At 35.4% G+C, this 23,840-nt stretch overlaps 1 protein-coding gene across 1 annotated transcript in view; it reads left to right on the forward strand.

Moving 5' to 3' along the window:
• LOC150063042 (histone deacetylase 9-like) overlaps positions 1–20,319 on the forward strand; it is an 89,644-nt gene extending 69,325 nt beyond the window's left edge. Inside the window, exon 8 of the mRNA XM_090333626.1 lies at positions 20,163–20,319. Within this exon, the coding sequence (XP_090189752.1) occupies positions 20,163–20,319 (157 nt within the window). The remainder of the gene's footprint in view (positions 1–20,162) is intronic.
• The last annotated feature ends 3,521 nt before the right edge of the window (positions 20,320–23,840 follow it).

Here is a 23,840-nt window from a genome sequence, read left to right on the forward strand (position 1 = left end):
GTATGTTACCATGATGTGATATATTAGCAGCTGGAAGACTGAGTTTTACTTTCGATATCTTAGATCAATATTAAGTAAATGATGTACCATGGGGTTCATGAAGAAACTGATGACAATGATGTTGAGACTGGTCAGTGTACTTGTCACAGAGTATAAACCTTCTTTATAAAGATTAGACAGGCAGAAAGTAGGGAAGAAGAAATAGGAGGACAAAGAGTAATTAAAAATGGCTACAAGAGAAAGAGGCAAAGGAAAATGAAGGCAGAGTATGAAAACTTGAATATGTGATACTTTCTAAAAAGGAGTAAACTAATCTGAATGGAAAAATGAATCTAAAGCCTAATAAAGAATAAATAAATTATGGATGATTTAAAAATATGAGTAAGGATTTCTATGACAATAGCAAAAACAAGAAGAAAATGTAACTTTAAACTGCTATTATGATTCACAAAGTAGGGATATTGTCAAAGTTTGGTATTTTGACTATACTTGCTGTATGCTCAAAGAAGTATCCAACAAATTGATCAGGTCTTCTGCTGTTATTATTCATTATTATTTTTTTTTGTCACTTGTGGGACTCAAACTGCTGTCCCTGAGCTCTTCAGCTCAGGGCTGTGGGTCTATCCCTTGAGTTACAATGTCAGTTCCTGTTTTCTGGTGGTTAATTGGAGATAAGCGGCTCATAGACTTTCGTGCTTGGCCTGACTTTGATTATGATCCTCAGATCTCAGTTCCCTGAGTAACTAGGATTAAAAGTGTGAGCCACTGGTGCCCACTCTATTATTCATTATTTTCAATATCACCAAGATTTAAATATTGTTCTGTTCATAAGGGTAAAAAGCAATGCAATTAGCTAATAAAATATTGACTTCAAGTATCAGAAGTAGGAGAAATTAGCTAAAGAGGCCCTTTAATATATATGCTTTACTGTCTGATGACAGATTCACAATCCAGAAAATGAAAAGGTTATGTTTGGTGTCAAAGACAGATTGCATGGTGTCCAGCCATGGGCTTACTTTAGGCCAAATTACATACAACACAATTTTCTAAAAGTATATTCCCCAAAGATCTATCTTACCTAACACTATTATTATAGAAAAGAGAGCCTGAAAGCTTGACTAATTGATTATTGGCTGTCGTTCATGAATTTGACACAAATATACATATCCTCTATTTAGAGGAGATAGTTGTAATTGCTTTTTTACCCTGGCCAATTGTCAGTAACTCTGTACTCCTATTGCTTTCATTGTACTTTGGTCTTCACCAGGCGCATGTCCTTCTGGAATGGTCTCTTCTCAAGTCCTGGGACCCCCTGAGCTTATAAATGGTGACCGTGATGAACTTGAGCACCCCTTTTCAGCTGCTTGTGGTTGTACCACTTCTGGATACATTAAATTTAATTAGGCTGTGGTTGTTAGCCCCTTTATTTTCTTTCTTTGTGTGTGTGTGTGTGTGTGTGTGTGTGTGTGTGTGTGTGTGTGTGTGGTGTGGGGGGGATACTCTAACTGGGCCTGGGCATTGTCCCTGAGCTCTTCAGCTCAATGCTACCACCCTTCTCTTGAGCCAAGCTCCACTTTCCGTTTTCTACAGGTTAATTGGAGATAAGAGTCTCAGGTCCTTTTGTGCTGGGACTGTCTTTGATCCTTGATCCTCAGACCACAGTCTCCTGAGTAGCTAGTGTGAAGCCCTTTCATTTTCTGCTTGCCACTCTGTTAATCCTTCCCTATCTTTTGTCAGAAGGTAGAAGGGGAAGGAAGAAAGAGGGAGGAAGATCCCTCACTCAACTCAGCTCAAGCTATGTAACCAAACAGTAGCTGATTGTTCTCCCTGTTTGACTTCTGTTTCCCAGCTTCTATGGTGCCAAGGGACCCTTGTGACAGTCCTTCTTTTACTCCCATACACCATTGTCTTCCCGACAATCATGCAGAGAAACATGAGGGCTGAAATAATTGTAAACAACATAGGCTTTCGCTCTAATGACTTGGACTCTGCATTGTCTAATTGTGAAGAAGTTAGCACAAACCACATTATCAGGGTTGAGGTCTGCTTTGCACAGAGTTAACATCTGTTGTATTTTTGGAGTGAGGCTTTGGTAATGGAATAGTAAGCCTACTGTTGTCTTAAAATGTGTATTCAGAAAGAAGGTGCTGTTATATTTCAGTTCTAAGAAATATTGAATCATAGGCTCCTCATGAAGTCTCATGATCAACATTGATCAGAATTTTTTATACTATGTATCCATTTCTAAAATATAATTCTTTTTACTAATTAGGTGTTTTTTTTTACTGTGTATTTACTTTCTAAAATATTTTCCCAAATCAGAATTACTTTACAGTTTAGGTCAGTTGGCAAAGGGGCTTTAAAATACGATCATCTCCCCATCAGTCATGGCTGCTTACCCAGAATTGGCCCCAGAAATGTATTGACAGGGTTGATCTTAGAAGCTACATTAACCCCATATCTGTTTTGCGCACATTGAATCCACATTTGACAAACACAATACCTGCTTTCTACAAATGCATTAGCATCATTCCTAAATCTCAATTTAATCTTTTTTGTTTTTGTTTTTGTTGCTTGTTTTTAACATCAAGGCCAGGAAACAGAATTTTAGAAATATTGAAATGACCTAAACAATTATTTTCTATTAACATTTTTTTCTGGAAAAAACAATGTGATCAAAGGTCTTGTCAACTCAGGTATAAACTATTTCTTTTCTTTGTTTTTCAAATTTTTTTCTCTTTATTTAAACACAAAACACCTTAACAGCACGCAGGTTAACATAAAATTATGGCGTCTTCCCAAACCAATACCTTTAAATGTATCCTCAAGCACTTAAACTAAACCCAACCTATTCCACAGGTAGACTCAGACTCTCTCCTTTGGTATAAACTATTTTCAATTGAAAAGCAATTTTCTGGCTTGCCACAGTCTTGTAAAACATATTATTTGTTTACCAACACTATGTAAGGTGTAGATTGGCTGGTTTTAAACCTTTTACTGCTGCTGTGTGATCTTAAGTCATTCCACTCAAGTGCCTCAACTTTTCATATCTGAAAAATGAAAGAAAGGAACAAAAATACTTTTAAGATTCTTGTAGGACATTTATTGACATAAAACTTCTAGAATAGGACCTGATGCATGTGATCATAACTATAATTTTGGCATCAGCTTCCTAAAGTTTTGAAGTTGCTTTATTAGAATTAGTACCTAAATGAAAATTTGTAGAAAGACTTTCTGATATGCAGTCTGCTTTTAGGGTGCTCATGTAGGCAATCTTTCCACCACTTCAGCTTTTCCTTGGTCCTTTTGTTTTTCAGCTAAGATCTCCCATTAACTTTGCCTCCCACTGTGATCCTTAGCCTTCCAAGTAGCTAGGGTTATGCACAGATGCTGGGCTTTTATAATACCGATAAAAGTATATCAAATTACAGAAGCAACATTCATTCAATGCTGAAAACAGAAAATAAAGAGCTATGTAAAGGACAAAATAAAATACATATACTATTACAGTTTGATGTAGCCTGAAATAACTTTTCATATTTATTAATCTTTCACTGGTATTTTGACTCCTGAATTTAAAGTCAGTATTAGCATTTTCTTGTGTTGTTAATTATTCCTTTAAAGTGTAACTGCAATAATTTATAACTAATTTTATTAGTTCAATCAACTTAAAATGGTTTCTAGTCATTGCATACTCTTATTTACTTAGTATATTATTAGTGGATATTGAAAGCTATGTTCAAATTTCCATCACTAAAAACTGACATTATATAAATTCTCCATTTACATTGACTTTTTTCACTTAAAGAAATAATTAATTCTAGAACTTGAATTATTAGTCAGGAGTGTAATCATTTTTATGACTTTTTATAGTATGAATGGTCCAACTTAAGTCATAAATCCAAAATAAAAATAATAAATAATAAATATTTATAATCTTACTAATAATACATGTGAGTACCAATTTCAAATCACCTTAATCTTCAAACAGCTGGCAAAAAGCATGGCTCAAGATATGGGTCAAGTGGCAGAGTGACAACTGAAAAATCAAGCTTTTTGAGGGCCTCTGTTTAAACTCTAGCAACACATGCCACACACACACACACACACACACACACACACACACACACACACACTGGTAATTGATAGACAATATGACATTTTAAAAATACGATACATTCTTTTCTCTCAGATTCAAAATGTTGGTTTTTTTCAACTATTTAATAAGCCTTCTTATTAACTCAGTAATGCTCATTATGTTGGCAATTTTAGAAACTATGAGATTTTGCAGATAGTCAAATGAATTTGGAAGATAGAGCAATGTTGCTCATCTGGCCTTGGATTCCTTCTTAGCAGCAAAATTTGATATTTCCCTTGACTACAAATTCTCATTACCTTGGCTAAGCTCTTCATGGCCTTCTTTCTTAATGGTTGAGTGTATCCCAATACTTTCTTTTTATTTCTATCTTTGTTTAAAACAAAAGCAACATTCTGTTCTCCACCTTAGTGGTCTCCTACTTATCATGACTAACACACCATTCTTTGACGGATGGAATAGTCTATCTTTGCACCATCTGATCCTATATTCTTCTCCTACTTCTCAATCTTGTCTTTTCCTTCTCTTTCATTCCTCCAGTCCAGTTTTCAGTGCTCATTCTTGACATGTTCTTACTCCATGAAACTTTCTACCATTTCTTTTATCTATCTTAGCTTCACCAATTGCATGGCTGTAACGTGTTCTCCTCTTGTTTGGAATTATTTTCTTTTAGTGGATAATTCTTCCCCTTCCTTTAAAGTATTTTTTAACTGTGAATTACATCTCATTAAGAGGCTATGAAATCAATTCAGTGGATCAGCATTATCATTTTAATAGAATCTAATGGGATGTAACAAGAAGAAATGTAAGTATTATTTCACAAAGTGTGCTTTATTTGTGGTGTGTGGGAATGAATAGTTATGAAGGGCATCATCATATGGGAGATATTTCTTGGCTATGCATTATGGTTTATAACCTTTGAAATTCACTAAACCATTATTTTACTGTCTAATTCAAATAAAATTTTATCTGTTAAAGGACAGTCAGAAACTTGCATTTCTGTGTTTATTACCATAGAACTATTCTTTCAGAACAACTATCTTTTTAAACTGAAAGAAAAAAAATATCTGTGTCTGTTTAAAAGACTATGTTAACTTACAATGGGGAAAATTTGTTCACATATCTGAAGCACCTGTCCTAATACTATGAAATCCAGCATTGGGCAATTTGGAATGAGATTCATTGTAGATGCACATGGATGTCTGGGAGAGATATTAATGAATGAGCCAATAGACAAGTCTGTAAATACAATACTCTTGTCAAAGTCATCTTCCAGTTCCTTTATTTCCAAATGGGAATATTACATAAGCCAACTAATTTGAGTATATTTATAGAATAACTGCTATTTGGGAGAGCTTTTGAAGGCAACTTGATTTTAATATGATGGTATTATGTTGTTTTACTGATTGGCTGACAAAAATTCTTTGGTCATAAGAAAAAGACAAAGACATATATAAGAGGAGTCTCCAAGCTTATTATTGGAATAGCCTACTCTGCAAATTATTTTGCTGTTTTTAGAATCACCCAACTTTTAAAGAATGAAAACAATAACTAGGTACACATGTGTATAAAGCCAGATCTGAATATTTTGTCACTTCTTAGCTAGAATATCAGAGTGTTACTCAGCAATTGTTTTCATGTTAATCTAACTGGCAATCTCTCACCTAGCTCAGTTATACATGTTTGCATAGTTGATAAAATAGCAAATATCAAGTACTTTATAATATTACTATGGAAAACTTATGCTTTTGGGTGAAATTACTATTAGAGTTGGATTTCTGGCTGACAATTGTGTTTTGCTGTGTAGATACTGACAGTAGGTCTAATTTCTCCCTATGTGGGGATGGAAAGTGGAAACCTTCTTACTTTCTGACTCTCAGAAGCATTAAAACAATTAATTAGTTACATTGTGTCTTAATTGCCTTAGAGACGCATACTGTTAAGAAAAATTATAGTTTTATCCAATAATAACCCTAAAAGGGGAATAAAATCATCAGGTTTCAGAATATACTATCTTTAAATTTAGGCAGATGTGGGTTTGAATATGAATAGTGAGTAATTTACTAAATCAGTGCTAACAACTCTTTCAGTGGCAAAGTCCCTGTTTCATTCACCATAAAAATGAAAGATCAAAATGCATAACTATTTTAGTCTACTGTGTACAAGACAGCATCACAGGAAATATCTACGTTGCATACCTTCCTACCTGGCATGCCCTACCATGTTAAAATGGTTGCTATTTTTGTTGTTGCTGCAGCAAGAAAAGAGTTAACTGGTCCTCTACATAAATGAACAGTTTATTTCTTCTTGGGATTAATCCTACTCACCTGTTATTTTGAATAAGGATGCAACCATCTATTCTCTGGGTGGAGGACTTAATGGAACTCCGCATTTCTGAGCTCCTGTCAGGCCTCCCTCCATTTCTTTCCTTTATTTTTGGTGTTTTTCTGGCCAGGCACCAAGGAACAAAAAGCATTTAAGTTACTAAATGAGCTTGCCTTTTGTCTTGTTCAGCTCACATTGTTATTCAATTAAAAGAAAATCTTGATGATGTTGCCTTCCTCAAAAGGCCACATCAAAAGGTAGAGTGTACCAAAAATAATACACACTTTTTCCAAAGACACAAACAGTTCCTTGAAAAGGATGTCATGCTGTAATTTGTTTTGTGAATCCTATAAACCACAGAACATTTACTTACTGTAAAGTTTGACCTTTTTTTCCTTCTTTTTATGTCTGCAATGTTCCCTGTTCTCTTATTTGAAGAAATAGAAAAAGGCTAACATTTTCGTGTGTGTGTGTGTGTGTGTGTGTGTGTGTGTGTGTGAGAGAGAGAGAGAGAGAGAGAGAGAGAGACTTTATTAGAATCCTGAGTTTAATTTTTAGCCAGACTCCTTTGGCTTCATGTAATAATATTTTATGGAATGCAATCACTTGTGCAAAGACCTAAAGAGAGGCCCACTTGAAACTTTACAGAAAAGAATATTCTAGGCTGTTCATGGGGGTGAAGGGAAATGCAATATATGTAAGCTGCACATAGCACCCCACTGAAAGCAGAAAAAATCCCTATGACCGATTTGATGGTAGTAAAATCTCTTTAGGGATTTTTTTGGATCAAGAAAGTAATAACAAGAAATGGGCATATAATTAAGTTTCCAAAGTTCACGTGTACAGGCATCTTAGTGTCCCTCTGGAGAGAAAACTTACTGCTCACTTAGGTAGACATTTTGAGCTATAAGCCCATTTAAAAAAAAAATCAGCGTTTCCAAATTCTCTGAACAATTCTCTGTTCTTTCAGTTATAAGAACATTTTTACTGTCATTTGTGTTCTATTTTCTGTTCATTACAGCAATGTATTACTACCACAAGGTTGCTATAGAAATGAAAATAAACAAGGATTTGGAAAGATGCATGCCATTGGCGCTTATTCAGCCTCTCCTCTTACCAAATCATGTAGATCATCTTCTTTGAATATGTGTCCCTCCTCGATTCTCCACTTGGTCTTCAATTAAAGAAATAAAACTAAAATTGGGGATTCTAATTTGTGCAAATTTTTTCCAAAGCTTTTTTTTTCAATTCTTTTCTCACCCTTAGAGAATAAATGGGTACAGAAAGTTATTAAAATGGAAATAAATAAAGAAAAATGAAACAAAGAAGGAGTAATCATGGAGATAGACATGAGAGAATTTAGGCTTATTTCACTTTTATTTTTATTTTTAGTGTTAGTATTGGAGCTTGAACTTAGGTCCTGAGATCTGTAAGCTTTCTTTTGCTCAGGGCAGGCATTCTACCATTTCAGTGGCAGCTCCACTTCAGGCTTTTTAGTAGTTAATTGGAGATACACAATGGAATTCTATGCTGCCATCAGAAAGAATGACATCACCCCGTTTGTAAAGAAATGGAAAGACTTGAAAAAAATCATATTAAGTGAAGTAAGCCAGACCCAAAGGAATATAGGCTCAATGGTTTCTCTCATTTGTAATAATTAGTACACATCTAGGACTCTCCTAGCAGAGGATTACGATAGTGTAAAACCTAGATTCATAAAGTCATATAGGATGAGACTAAATGAAAGGATCTCTATGATATGGAAACAAGAGCTATATAATGTGTGATTATTGTTCTTAATGTACTATGTTATTTCTTTTTCCTTTGGTTGCCTTTTCATATTGTTACTACATCTGATTGTGTTACCTGGTATATTGTATATACATTTGATTATTTGAAATAGGAAAGGGAAGGGAGAAAAACAAGATGGTTGGGAGGGGGTAGGGGAGGGAAAAAGGAAAAAAAACACTAGAAAGGGTATCAATGTGTGAGAAGTAATGTACCTACTACCTGACAAATGTAACTGTAACCTCTCTATACATTACAATAATAAATAAATTAATTAATTAATAATTTTTAAAAGAGTCTCAAGGACTCTGCCTAAGCTAGCTTCAAACTTCATTTCTCAGATCTCAGCCTTCTGAGTAGGTCAGATTATAAAAGTTTGAACCAGGGCCTGATGGGAAATTAGGCTTTTAGCTCCTTATGGAGATGCGCAATTAGCATCTCTGTATTAATCCGGCAGATCCATAAGACAAACTATTCCTACCTTACTGATTTGCAGGTAATTTTGAGGGGTTTAAAAATTACAAGAGAGAGAGAAAGAAAGCACTCTAGTGCATGATGCTAGACAGGATCTTGTACCCTCATTCTTACCTATACAGTGTGTGTGTGTGTGTGTGTGTGTGTGTGTGTGTGTGTGTGTCTGTGTGTTTGTGTGTCTCTGTGTGTGTGCAGGCTCTAGGGCTTGAACTCAGGGCCTGAACACTGTCCTTGGGCTTTCTCAAGGCCAGTGCTCTACCACTAATGCCGCAGCATCACTTCCAGCTTTTCTCTATATATGTGGTACCGAGGAATTGAACCTGGGTCTTCATGCATGCTCGGCAAGCACTCTACCACTAGGCCAAAATCCGGGCCCCTGTTTCAATAACATTTTAACACTGACTCTTACATGACTTTTAAAACTCCAAACTAAGCAAGTCTCAGATATTACTAATTTTGGTGTAGAAGAATTTTCTAAACAAGACTCTTATATAAAGCTTAAAAACCAAATAAGCCAACCAGACAATAATTCTTTATCTTAAAGCAGGCAATCTCATAATTTTGCACAGGATGCCATCCTTGAATGGAGAATTTTTCTGTATGCAAGCAGTATCCTTTCACATTCAGAGTAACAACAAAAGTGTCATCGTAAATATAATAATAATATATTTAGTAGAAATAGCCAAAAAGTCAGAAAAATCACTGTAAGTGTTTTGTCTCCCAACTCTCAATTCAGAGACACAATGGGCAGTATTTGTGAATTAGGTAGCATGTAACATACATTTAACTGAATACATACACATTTCCTAGCTAGGATACATTGTTATAGTATGTTATGTACCTGCTATCTGTGCTCGAAGTATTGTTTAGACAGTGTGTATTATCTTTTGTAGTACATTAGTATGTATTGAAATATTGTAAAGAATTAAAAATGCACAGTCATGTCAGTAGCACTGGCATTATAGTGCTATGAAGAAATGAAAACCACACGTCCTGTCCCAGGATTATAGCTCATGTGAACGAGAGTGAAATGATTTGTTCTCCAATTTAGGAGGTATAGGAAGAAAGAAACTTCACAACAGGTCTGAAAGAATCAGGGCAAATCAGTGGAGAGGAAGCAAACATTTTTCTATCAGGAGGATAATGAGATGAAGGACAAAGAAATAAGATGAAGAAACATCCCTTTGACACACAGTTCTGAGAAATAAAATAAATAGAGTGGAAGAACTGTGTCTGACCTTAGAGATTACTTAGGTGAGATCCTTTCCCATTCCATAGTAAGAAAACGTTCAGTGGTTTATTAAGATCACACAATTAGAGGCAATGTCAAATGTACAAAATAGTGTCTTGAGGAATCCATGCATTTTTAGGCCCCATTATTATTTTAGAGTAAAGGCAGAGAATGCAGTTTTGAGATGATACTCAGTAGAAAACATTACTGAATTTGACCCCCTCCCTGAAGGCTTTTGGAGGAACCCCACTTCTCCTCGCTCCCACAATGTTCCAGTGTTCACCGAAGTAAGATAATCAGGGAGCAATGTTTTTCTGTGAATGTTTTTCTGTTCACTGCCAGAATTCCTGTTTTAATGATTTAATTTGTATAAATAGAAAGAATTAGGCCCCGAGAAACAATTCTAAATCAATAAACAAAATAAGACAGGATAAATGAAACTTTAATCTGAGCAGAATTCTGGAAACAAACAGAAAAATCTATGTGGACAGAGAAGAAAGTACAAACACTACTACTACGTATGAATACATATGAGCTGTGTTGGCATACGTATCATCACCCTGTCTGAAGTGTGTTGTTTAAGTAAAGGTAAACTACTATGCTTCTATACCTATAATTGCCATCCCTCTCTGTGTCTGTTCAAATGAGTGAATGAATGAATATTGTATGTCATGTTGAAGCTAAACGTTGTGACAAAAAAGCAGAACAAACAAAAGTCCTAGAGTTTGGGGTAGGAAATGTGTGAGTACTTCTTACAGAGATTATAGATGAATAAAAATGTGAGGAAGGTGAGGAGGTAGCTGGGAAAGAGTATTCTAGGTGGAAAATGTCAAATCTCTATGGCCATGGTGACAGTGGTAATGCAAATGGGGGCATAGGCATCTCTTTCAGTTTGCGAGTTCAATTCTTTTTAGTACATCTTACAAGTTGATTGTTGAGTCTTATAATACTTACACTTTTAAGTTTTGAGGAACTTATACATTTTTCTCCACAGTGGTTGCACCATTTGACATACCCACCAGTGGTGCAAAAGTTCTAGTATCCCTATCCAAGAAACTGAGTGCTGATAAATAAAGAATGTGATACTTATAGTGTAGTATTTAAGTGTTGCCATGTGTGTCAACATGGATGGATGTTGTGTTAAGTGCAATAAGTCACAAAAAGACAAATACGGAATGATTCCATTTGTATGAGTTACCAAAAGAAGTCCAGTTTGTAGAAGGAGTGTATAATGATGGTCAGGGAATAGTGACAGAGTTACTGTTGAAATGATATAAAGTTTCAGTTATGAAGGATGAGTAAGTTCTAGGGATCAGCTCTACCCCATTGTGTTTATAAATAACAATGTTAATTTTACACAAAATTTCATTACAAAAGTAAATCTCATGCTGTATTTCTCCACTTTGGAAAAAGAGTGAGAGCAAGAGAAAGCAAGAGCATGGGATGGGGGTGGGGAAGGGAGAGAGGGGGGGGAAGGGGAGGAAACTTAACTAGAAGATTGAAAATAATAAGTTACCACCCTTACAAAAAATTGAGTATATTTTGCTCATAGTCTGAGAAGTTTATTGGTGGTCCTTAGAGTATTAAAGGAGTAAGAATTCAGAGTTACTGAATAATTGTTTAATGCATAAAATTTTCAGTTTAGGGGGCCAGGAATTTGAAATAGTAACAGAGTGTTTGCCTTGCATGCATGAAGACCTGGGTTCGATTCCTCAGTACCACATACATAGGAAAAACCAGAAGTGGTGCTATGCCTCAAGTGGTAGAGCTCTAGCCTCGAGAAAGTCCAAGGACAGTGCTTAGGCCCTGTGTTCAAGCTCCAGGATTGGCAAAAAAAAGTTTTAGTTTAGGAAAATGGAAAGCATCTAAAGTTGGATGATGGTTATATAACAGTGAGTTATACCTCTGAACTGTGTAATTCAAAATGGCTAAAATAATGTAGTTTAGTGTTAGCTTCATATTGCTACAGTAAAAACTTTATTTTTTTTAATTTTTGGCCAGTCCTGGAGCTTGAACTCTGGGCCTGAGCATAATTCTTGAGCTTTCTCAAGACTAGCACTCTACCACTTAAACCACAAAACCACTTCTGGCTTTTTCTGTGTATGTGGTAGCAAGGAATCAAACCCAGTGCTTTATGCATGCTAAGTAGGCATTTTATCACTAGGCCACATTCCTGGCCACCCAATTTTTTATTGTTAAGAAAATTCTTTTGGCTAAGATGTGTCAGTCACATTTGTGACTAGAGAGCTGTGAGAAATGTATGCCTGGATAGCCTCACTCTCCAGGGACTTGTGTGCCAAAGGTTTACCTTTGTGTTTGTTCTTCATGTACTATGTGAAATTACTTTTCTCTTTTTTTTCCCTTTACATTACTCTCATGTTTTTGCTTTATGTGACTTTGTTACTTGGTATATTTTATATACGTTTATTTATTCTTTGAAATTGGGGAGGGAAGGGAGAAAACTGGGAGGGCCTGGAAGGAGGGAGAGTGGGAAAAACATGAGAAGAGGTATCAGTGTTCAAGAAGTAATGTGCCCACTACCTGATGAATGTAACTGTAATCTCTCTAAACATTACCAAGACAATCAATATAATAATAAAAAAAAACACCTTTCCACTACCAACAACTAAAAACCTGAAAAGGGGAATCTACCCTGTGATAAGTCACAGGATACTGATTGACTATTTCATCTTGCTGGATGCTGTATGAAGCATTGTGGGAATGGGTGCAGCAGGTAGCAGTAATGTAATCTGACCCTTTGAGACCATGTTCTACAATTAGACCTAAAGAAAGAACTCAGGCTAATTCTCATATGCATGGTTAGAACATGCCATTGTAAAGTATAGAGGGGACTGTGTGCTCAGAGTCGACATAAAGTTATGATACTGCCTACTCAAATCTTTCCAGTTTCCTTTCTTGTTCAATATAAAATTCAAAACCCTATGATGGCCTTGATGGCTCTACCTTCACTGATGTCCTTGCCCCGTTTCTGATTGCATTTTCATCTATCTTCCCTTTCCTGTATTTTGTGTCATCCGCGATGCCAATACTTGTGACATGCTCAATACGCTGAAGCCCAGCCCATTTGGGTACCTTTGCACACACACCGTCCGTGATCTTCCACTCTAATCTCACATGGCCCTCCTCTCCTCATACATGTCACAGTTCTCAGCTCCACCTTGCCACCTCACATTGACCTTCTCTGTCTTCCCAGGTGGCTCTACTCCCTTCACTTTCTATAGAATGGATGTTTTATCCTAATCCCTAATGGGCCATTCTTGTTTCTTTAGATACTTCTCAAGTAAATTTAAAGTCCATGAAAGCAAGAGATTAGGGAATTTGTTTGCTATGAATCCTTGCCTACCAGAAAACCTAGCACATCACTGGTGATTAGTAAAATGTAGTAAAATGGAGTTGTTGGAAATTTTGTGATGCATTTATGAACTAACATACTTTTCAGCCCCCATTTCTCCCTGGCTTTTGAGGCAGTAGGTGCTCTCCTGTCTCTGATCCAGGCATGTGGACTTTGGATCCCTTGCCCTACAAGCTCCCCTACCAGAGCTACCTCACCTGTATTGTGTGTTTGGTTATACTCTACAGGTAGCCTTGCAAATGCCCTCTGCTCCCTATTAATATCCATGACTTTGTTTTCGATCTCCAGTGGCTGGGAAATCTCCCCTCCCATTATTCTGGCAGTCTCCACCACTGGTTTCCACACTCACTTTCCATGTCCTTTCCATGTGGACTACGAAGAAATCCATTGGTTCGTCCTACCCCTTCCCTCCTCTCCAGCTTCTCTTAAGGCATTGTGGATATCCAAGATTGCAAAGATCTTCTTTCCTCCTGATCTTTCTCCTTCTGTGATCTTCTTGAGAGGAGAGCTTCAATGTACTTGTATCTTGGAATCTCAACTCCATCAAAATGTTTGCTGCAAAGCAGAGGCTGGACAAGAGACCGATGGGTCAATTCAATTGCAGCACAATAAAATTTCCGATGCAGACTGTCTACCAAAAATCATTTTTCTTCCTTAAAGTAAGGGCAATGTTCTTCCAGTTATGCCTTCTTACAATGTCAAGTGGGTGGGTGGCATCTTAGCACATGCTGGAATGAGTCATGAGAATGACTAGTGAAGTTCAGCTTGAGGACAGCATTTCACGTGATTCAGTGTCAGTACGGCCAATAGTTGAGCCATTGACTAAGGATAGTTCCAGAGGTCTGATTCTGAGGAAGCTGAGACTCTCTGAGAATCTGAATCAATTGCTCCAAATTTCATGAAACAATATCCCAGATGGAATTCTTTTCTCCTTACTGTGTTTAAAATCTGGCCAGATGGTCTATGTCTCTCTTTATGAGAAGTCATAGTTTGTTATTCTTACAAGGTTGATGCACACTCACAAGTATGGGACTCATCTGGGGTGGAAACATTTTAGGGAAGAAGAAGCAAAGTTGCTCTTCAAGAAGACTTCACCACACTTAGTGGTCAGGTGCAGTCAAAGATTATATAGGCCAATATTATGGCTTCAAGCATTTGTTTGCTAGTAGAGAAATGTACAGACAAATCATCAGTGGAATTTCATTCTCCTGTGGCAGAGTAACTATTTTGGCTCATATATGTGTCTTTAATTTACTTCCTTTCTTAGAGAAGAAAAATATATTCTCAAGTAACTTTTGCAGAAAGGGTGTGTCGAAGCTAAATTTCTGAGTTCTCACATGTCTAAAAATATTTCTAGTTAAGTTGCATATTGAAGTACTAAGCTGTAGTGGCTGCATGTACAATTTAATATTGAAAAACAAAGGATTTTATTTAAAATGTAAAGACAATCCTTGGTTCTGATTGGGACTTGGCTGCCAATATCATTTCTGGGCCTAGCAGCAGGGCTCAAATCATAGAGTGCCAGCCATAGCAAGCAACCCACACAACAGTTCCAAGCTCTGAGTTCAAACCCTGGAATGTCACTTTCTGTTTCTCCTAGGGTAGTCTTTTTTTTTTTTTAAAGAAAAGAATCTCTGAATATCTGCAACTGTTTGGAAATATGTCTGAGAATGTACTTTTCCTAGATACAGCTTGACAATGATTAGAAATGTCAAATCTATGCACTTGAATATTTTTTTAAATCTCAAAATAATCATTGTTAGCTGGTAGTTTCCTCTTTTCTATTTTCTTGGCTTTGTTGCAAACTCCTACCGTTCCACTGAAAACTCTACAAATATGTCCTGTGCCTCATAGTTTCCCACCTCGTTTAAGTTTTACTTCATCACTTTCTCTGTTGAGGGGTTACGGAAATTTTATCCTAGTTTTTCAAAAACTTCTATACAGTTTTTGAATTTGTGCAAGTATACATGCATCTGAAAGTATTTCCTTGTGTCCTTTTGAGACAGTTTATCTTTGTGTTAGAACTAAAATATTTTCTTGTAACTCTTTCAGAATATCATTTCTGTTGCTACAGTTCTCAGGATTCTGCCTAATCATTACCATATTTATTTAAATCTTTTTCTTTGCCAACCTTGTTGGATGTTCTTATAAGCAGGAAATCTCAGGTCATCCATTGATGGTTGAGAAACCAGGACCTGCCATATTTTTCTTCAATGATTGTGTTTGCTATGTGTCTATACCCCCACCAAATAGCACTTTTATTGGTGTTTTGTAAATTCTAGTGATCCATGAATTTCCTTTAATTATAAAATAAAGATAAGATGATGATACTATGCCTGAGAAGTCTCAACTTCATCCACACATATCCTTCTGTGTAGGAAAGCGGACATTTGATTGGTTAGCACTGTTGATGACACAAGGGAAAGGCATATAAGGTGTTAAGATTCAGTCTGGTATCTTGTAACTGGCTGATACTTCAGTAAGGTCTTGTTTTCAGTTCTGACTTTCTTTCCCTTTAGCATACTTATTCCTCAGTAAGATTCCTTTGGTTAATGTCTCTCATCTGTTCAGTAGTATGTATGGGCTACTAGTTTCCTTTTGCATCATTTTTTTGGTATGTTCCCAGTTTTCCTCTTCTAGGAATTGGAGTAAAATCAGTTTGTGAATGTTGTCTCATTCCTTTCATTGTTCATTGTATCATAGGCTGTTGTCAACATTTTATTTTGAAATAATACTGAGGTAACAGAAAAGTTCATAGAAAAAGTTAATAGAAATGTATATATTACCCACCATGTACAATAATTATGTTCTTTCATGGATGAAGAGCACAGAAAGAGCCTTACACACATTATATACATTTATATATGCCACTATATATACACCATTATATATACTCCTTTATATATAATATATGATGCATATATATATCACTACTGTGATATATCTGTTGTATAGTTATATATAAATTGTTATATATGTAATATATGTATATGTAGTATATGTAATTGTTAAATACACACACATGCCATAATGTAAATATCAGTGTGAAGGTATCTCTGTTGTAGTGATGATTTAAATTCTTTCAGAAGTGCTTGATCATATACTAGTTGCATATATTTTTTCAGGGAGCTCAAATAACAAATCCATAGTTTCTGGACTAATTTATAGTCTCACTAACAGTGGATAAGCATTAATTTTGACCTGCATCCTTACCAACATTTGTTGCTTGTTTTTTTTGTAATAACCTTTCTGACAGGGGTTGGGTAGAATACTCATGTCAGTTTGATTTCCAATTCCTTTATGACTAAACGGAGACTGAATATTTTTTTCATGTATTTGTCAGCTATTTGTACTTTTTTAAAAAATAAGAAATATTTCTTCAATTCATTGGCTCATTTATTGATTGAATTTGTTGTCTTATTTTTTAATATATTCTTGATATAAATCCTTGCCCAAGAAATAGCTATCAAAGAATTTTCTCCCAATTCATAGACTATCTTTACACTCCATTAATTGTTTCTTTTATTGTGCAAGTATAATTATGTAATACTATTTACCAATTTTTAAATCCTATTTAGGGAGGCATTGTCTACATTTATTGAGTTTCAAAGATTTGGGAAATCATAGGTATTTTTTAACTATTCCTGGGGCTTCTAGTCTATCATGTTGGTCTACATGTTTGTTTTGTGCCAGAGCACGCTCCTCTTTGCTTTATCTCTATTCTATACTTTGAAATCAAATATTATAATGCCTCCATCATTTCCCTTTTTGTTCACAGTAGCTTTGTATATTTAAGGTCTTTTATGGTCCTATATGACTTTTCAGATTGACTTTTCTGTTTGTGTCATGACAGTCCTGAATGTCATTGGAATTTTTATGAAGATTTCACTGACTCTATAGATTGCTTTGAGTAACACAGTCATCATATTAATTTTGCTGTTCTGTGAATGCCAGAGGTAATTCTATCTTCTGGAGATTCTTCGATTTCTTCCTTGAATGTACTATAATTTTTGTGGTAGAGGTCTCTCACTTCAATAGTTAAGTTTTTTCCTTAATACTGCAAGAATAGCTTGTACATTTCAGAACGATTTTGAAAAGGACATTCAAACCATAGCAGATACTATGAAGCATTCTGCTCAATGTTGAAGAACTGGTAGTTTTCCCATTATACTCATGTCATTTATAAGCCTGAAGGATAGAATTTGGGGGATAGCACTGAGTTACTGGAAAAGGCACTGCATTAATTCTAGTCAATCTACACTGCTACAAACTGTCCAAACATTTCTGTCAAGATTCCTACCCAAATTGATGAGATCAGTGAGAGCTTAATTTTATCAGATCATCTTGAGGAAGTGTAATAGTGCTTAGTGTCAACAACAAGACAACAAATGAGATTCAGCTCAAAATTGAGAACATTAAGCCAAAGTGGTACAGCATAGTAGAAACTCAATGCATGCTTATTGAAAAGAATAAATGAAAATGTTACTAGTGTCACTTTCTGTCAGCATCTGTTGCCTTTATAGGTAGTCTTTCAGTTAAATGGGACACTCAAAGAATGTTTTACAGCACAACATCCTAGCAAATAATTGTGATAATTCACAGTTAATTCATTCAGCAAATGACCATGCAGACCCAGTTCTGGGAATACATATTTTTAAGTGGTAGGAGCCCAGTAGGTAATGCTTTTTTCTTCATTTAGATTTCCTATTGTTTGTTTATTTGGGGAGTACATTCATGTACATAAAGATTCTTTTGGTAAGATAAAGAATTGTGAATACTTTGTAAAATTCTAAATCGCATTATCTCTAATTTGGAAATTACCTACAAAATAATGTTACTTTCTTAAGACAAGAAACAAATCATTCACCAGAAGCGGTGGCTCACACCTATAATCCTAGCTACTCAGGAGGATGAGATCTGAGGGTCGCAGTTCAAAGACAGCTGGAACACAAAAGCCTGTGAGACTCTTATCTCCAATTAACCACTAGAAAACCAGAAGTGGTACTGTGGCTCTAGAGGTAGGGCAGTCAGCTCAGAGACAGCACCCAGGCCCAGAGTCCAAGCCCTACAATTGAAGAAGAAAAAAAATAAAACATTCATTCTCAAGAAAGTACATAGGATTCATATAAATAAACTATAGATTGATATTGATTTTTTTTGTGCCAGTCTTGGGCTTTAACTCAGGGCCTAAGCACTGTCTTTGGACTTTCTCAAGGCTAGAGCTCTACCACTTGAGCCTCAGTGGTAGAGCTCAAGTGATAGCCTTACTTCCGGCTTTTTCTATGTACGTGATACCTAGGAATGGAACCTGGGCCTTCATGAATGCCAGGCAAGCACTCTACCACCAGGCCAAACTCCCAGCCCTGACATTGATTGTTTAAGATAACTTATTCTGATAATTCAACAATGCGTGACTCTTTTGCTCATAGAATTATTTGTGAGAAGTTTTATGAAAACTATCATGAAATGGTTGATTGCATTATGAAAGGAATGAATCTAATCCATCTTTGAAATAATGTAGCTGTAGTGGAGCTTCTTAATAGAAAAAACTAATGAGATTTCACACAGTAAATAGTAGTAGGTTTTTACTTAGTTTCATTGAAAATAAATCAGATTCATGTGGTTGTCCAGTTGTTGAAGGATTACCATATAACACTCATTCATTACACACATATCATTTATAAACATGAAGAATGAAATTTGTAGAATAGCAAAGTATTGACTAGAGCAGGTATTGAATTAATCTCTAGATAATTTCACTTAAATATTTCCCACTGTGTAAGCTAAATAACTACTTACTTCTGGCAAAAATAAAAATTTTAATATGAATTAAAATTTAAATGTAAAATTAACATGTGGCTGTTATAAAAAATAGCTGGGAAATTTACAATGAAAAAATAATATTAAGGAACAAATTATCCCATCAGTCAACAATCACTATTTTCCTGTATTTTTCTATAATTTCTCACAAATGTTCAGGAGAGCTTTTACTATTTGTAGAATTCAGGATAGTTTACACTGTGTTCACCTTATTAACTGGTTTTTGAAATGTTTTTGAAACTTTTTCAAGGGCATGATGATCTCAAAAACTACAGGAAATCCATATTTTTAATTTTCTCCCCTGAATTCCTGGAACATCCAGTAGTCATTCTTTTTAGAATAAGCACGGAAAAAAGAGGTTAGGGAGCTCTGAGATGGTGAGATGGTACACACGGATCTGTCTGAGTGAGGCCAGCAGGGGTTTCTGTCAGGGATGAGGCTGTCACATTCCTGGTGTGTCTGACCTTACACTCACTTAACATTATAGTCTGGATTCTATTAAGGGAATTTTGTGTTTTTCCATTGCAAGGGTCCCCCCTACTATGACAAATATTTTAAAATATTTTTTAAATTTGGGAAAGCAAACTTTTTCCCCAAAGAAATTTATAGTTCAAATTTACACTGAGTTCTCACTAACGAGAGCAAGCTAGTTTTTTCTTTTCACTAAAGCCTTGACTTTTCCTCTGTAAAACATTAGTCACTCCCTTGGAAGAGGCAGGATTTTTCTTTCTTTCTTTCTTTCTTTTTTTATTGGCAGTGGGATAAAACAGCTACAGATGTGCATGTAATAGGACAGGTTTTAGAATGTACCTAAAGAGCAGGCTTTTTTTTTTTTTTAATTTGGAGGGAAAAAAAAGATGAAAGAAAAAGAAGGCTGAATTGGGATGCTAAAATAACAGCGATTCAGTATTAAGGAAATGATAAGTTTTGATTCATTCAAGCAGTGTTTCCTTTCTTCCTTTCCTTGGGAAGTTTTTGAGGTTGTGCCAAGTTGTTTTCAATGAAGAACTTTTAAAGGTATTCACCATCCCCATGTGTTGCCTTTTACTGTACAGGACTGTCGTAATGCCTGTGGCCAAAGAGTTTGATCCAGATGTGGTCCTGGTTTCCGCTGGGTTTGATGCACTGGAAGGCCACACCTCCCCTTTGGGAGGGTACAAAGTGACTGCAAAATGTAAGTACCGCACAGAAGTTCATGTAATGCAGCCGTGATGGCATTACCTCATTTATTTCTTTAAGATAGACAGCATTGTTTGTATCAGTCAAAACAACAACAACAACAACAAAAGAAAAACTGGTGCAATGCTTGAAAGTGACTCAGATGCCTTTTATTGCTCTATCCAATGCATGTCTAAAGAAATTCGCCTGTAAGACAAATAAGATGGTTTCCTTTGGTGAATTGATGAGACATGTCAGAACCTTTCTATTTTCCAGAAGTCTCATTTTCCATTAAGGATAAAAGTGATGGAGTTTTTCATTATACTAACTGACTTGAGAGGTCCTAAGTAAAAAAAAGTTGCTGGGAGTTTTTCAAAGAGAAACATCATTGATTTGCATCCATTGCATATGGGAAAGGATAGTCATTTTGCAATTAATCTTATGCTCTTCCAGGTTTGAAAACAAAAGTGTGGTCCCTGTGTTAAGAAGCTCTATTGTGTTGATGGCAATCCTCAGTTTCTCTTATTTTTAGTTTTCATTATTGTCTTTAAGTAAGTAGTTGTACAATGGCATTACCATTTAACAATGCAATTTATGACTACAGCATATGTTGATCAATGTACTAATCTGTGGTACAAAGGTGAATGTTTTCATGGTGTTCCTTGGTAACCATGAGAAGAATGAAGAAATGAATTTTATCTATTGCATTTAGGTAACACGACTCAGTGAAATCTGACTAGAAATGAGATTTCCTGTAAGAATAATTTCCTTTCTCTAAGTGTGAAAGCTAGGCATATGTATAGCTAATATATACAAATATATACTAGCACCCTGGCTATCTACAAAAATGTAAAAATTATGCGAAGAATATGATGCACAATTGTATATTTAAGGAAAATGGAAAAGCAAACTAAACCAAAACAACCCAAAATTTTATGTGTTTGGAACAAGTGTGCTGTATTAATTTGAAAAGAAACAGCATCATGCCAACCTTTGTTTTTAGTTGGCTTCTCATGTGAGAATTTTCTACACTCTAATTATTCCAGTAACATTGTTAGGTAGTCCCTATTTTTAACATCTATTATTTACCCAGTGTTCTGGTGCCTTGTTGTCTATTGAAAACATATTAAAGCAGTCAACTCTACAAAGGCAAAGAAAAGACATAATAATGCATGTTTGGTAAAATTGAATAAAGAGGTGTTTGCTCATATCAAATATCTTTATGATCTTGCTGTTGCTGTTGTTCATGAAACTCAAATAGAAGTCAGTCTTTCCATTACAGATAAACCTCATTTGGATCAAGACTAGCAAATAGTTTAGTTGAAATAAAGAAAAATAAAGTTGAAATCCAAATTAAGAAAAACCCAAACAATATAAAACACATGTGGAGAGCAAAGACACAAATCTACAAAGAAAAACAAAAGTGTTTTTTGCCATTAAATCCAAGAATCTCCCTTAGAAGGGAGGAATGTCAATCACTGTCTTTTTTCTTTGCCAAGGGGACGTGTTTTAACATATCTATGTCTTAAAATTAGCTGGAAGAAACAAATCTTTTGTTTATTTGTTCATTTTTGTCCAAATCAAATTCAAATCTCAAATGTCATATTGGAAGGTAGACTAGAAAGTACTAATCACAGGATTATTTAGTTATAGATAGAAGGGCCATGGGTTCTTGTGTTAGCGCTGTTAGCTTACAATAATTGTAATAAGTTATCTGAGATAAAGACGGAAAGGTCAGTCGGACAAGTGCTTTAGTGAATGTAGTGAGTCAGAACTGCTCACTTTGTAATCAGGGAGCCAAAGAGAAAGAAAGAGTCCTAGCTCTGTCAACAGGACACCTCCCATGGCCTCTGTAGGATAGGACTGCCTTAATGCTCCCACCATCTCCTCATACTTCCATGCTAAGTTTTAACACATTAACCTTTGGGTGATAATTAAGTTCCAAGCTACAGCAAGTACAATAAAATAAAATAAGACATTAAACATTTCTTTCATCTATTTTTGTTAGTTTTTTTTTTAAATTTTATTGTCGGGATTCCTTTTATATGTCTATTCTATTCTAGCTAAATCTAAATATAAAATCTTTCCTCCTACTTATAGCCACTACATATCTATTTCTTCCCTTAAATAACTTTTCTGCTTAAAATATCATATGATTTCTCTGATTGGATTTCATATATATACATATACGTATATATATATATTCATACACACACACAATTCTTTTTGCTTAGTCTTGGGACTTGAACTCACAGCCTAGGTGCTGTCCCTGAGCTCTTTTTCTCAAGATAGCAGTCTACCACTTTGAGACACAGCTCCACTTCCAATTTTCTGATAGTTAATTGGAAATAAGACTCGCACAGCCCTTCCTTCCCTAGATTGGCTTTGAGCTATGACCCTCAGATCTCAGCCTCCTCAGTAGCTAGGATTATAGGAGTGAGCCACAGCACACTGCCTTATTCATGTATTGTATAGATAAGGAGATGAATTTGCTTTACCATAAGAAATTATGAGGGTTAAAAGTGATATTTTTATCATGCATATATGGCTAGATGAAATTGTGTAAGGCACTTGCAGGATTTTTCATTAAGGAAAAAAAATCATTTCTAGAGTAGGAGAATAAAGAATTTGGATGCATAGTCTAGGAAGGCCATATTGGTATATTTCTTTTCACTTTCCCAGTTTGTGATAGTATTCATAACATAGCTTCTTATCTGGATAGCTGTACATGTCACTATACACATGGAAGCCTCCGTTTAGCAGCTTTGTTTTGTGGAGAGGCTGCCACAGTAACTAGGTAGAGTGTGAGACTACTGTACTGGATATCTCCGTACTTTCACCCCCAAATGCTTCATCACTGGCTCTTTTGATTTGCTTTCTAAATACTAAGCAGATGAAGATCTCTTACCTCATTCTAGAAGTTCTGGACTTCAGTTAAAATTGAGTTCCTACATGCCAGAAGTTATCATATCATCATTTGTGGGAAGCCCCAAAACAATGTTAGAAACAGGCTAAAAAAGTAAAATAAAATTTCCAAGTCATGAAAGGGATTACAGAGACCAAGATTTATTGTATTCATAAATTACTTGGTTGAAGTTAAAGAGAAAAATAAAATAAAAAATATAATAAAAAAATTTCAAGTCAAAGTTTCTCCTAAACTTTTTCAGTTTTGGCTCAGTTATTTCCTGCTCCAAGTGAAGTATTTGATGATTTAAGTGAGCCATGTCTGACATGTTCAAGTTATATTTTCTTGGCACATTGGACTAATCTTTTAAAATATTTTTGAATAGTTTGAAAGGAAAGAGAAATGGATTCAAACTAACAAAGGCTTTTGCTTATTTCAAATATCAAATTATCAGTCTGACTAAACACAAAGAACAAAAGTTGATTGTTATGTCCCAAGTGTCAACACAAGTATGGAGATGGTGCAAAATTAAAGGCCATCAATGACTAGTGAGACTTTCTTTCTTCTCTTCTCTCACTTTAAAAAAAAAATCATTATACTCTTTTTGATGAAATGACAATGAAAATAAGTTAGTTTGATGTTTAAAGCTTTGTTCAAAATGAAACTTTTT

Source organism: Megascapheus bottae, chromosome 5, assembly GCF_031878675.1.
Source record: "Megascapheus bottae isolate mThoBot1 chromosome 5, mThoBot2.hap1, whole genome shotgun sequence".
NCBI classification, from domain to species: Eukaryota; Metazoa; Chordata; class Mammalia; order Rodentia; family Geomyidae; genus Megascapheus; species Megascapheus bottae.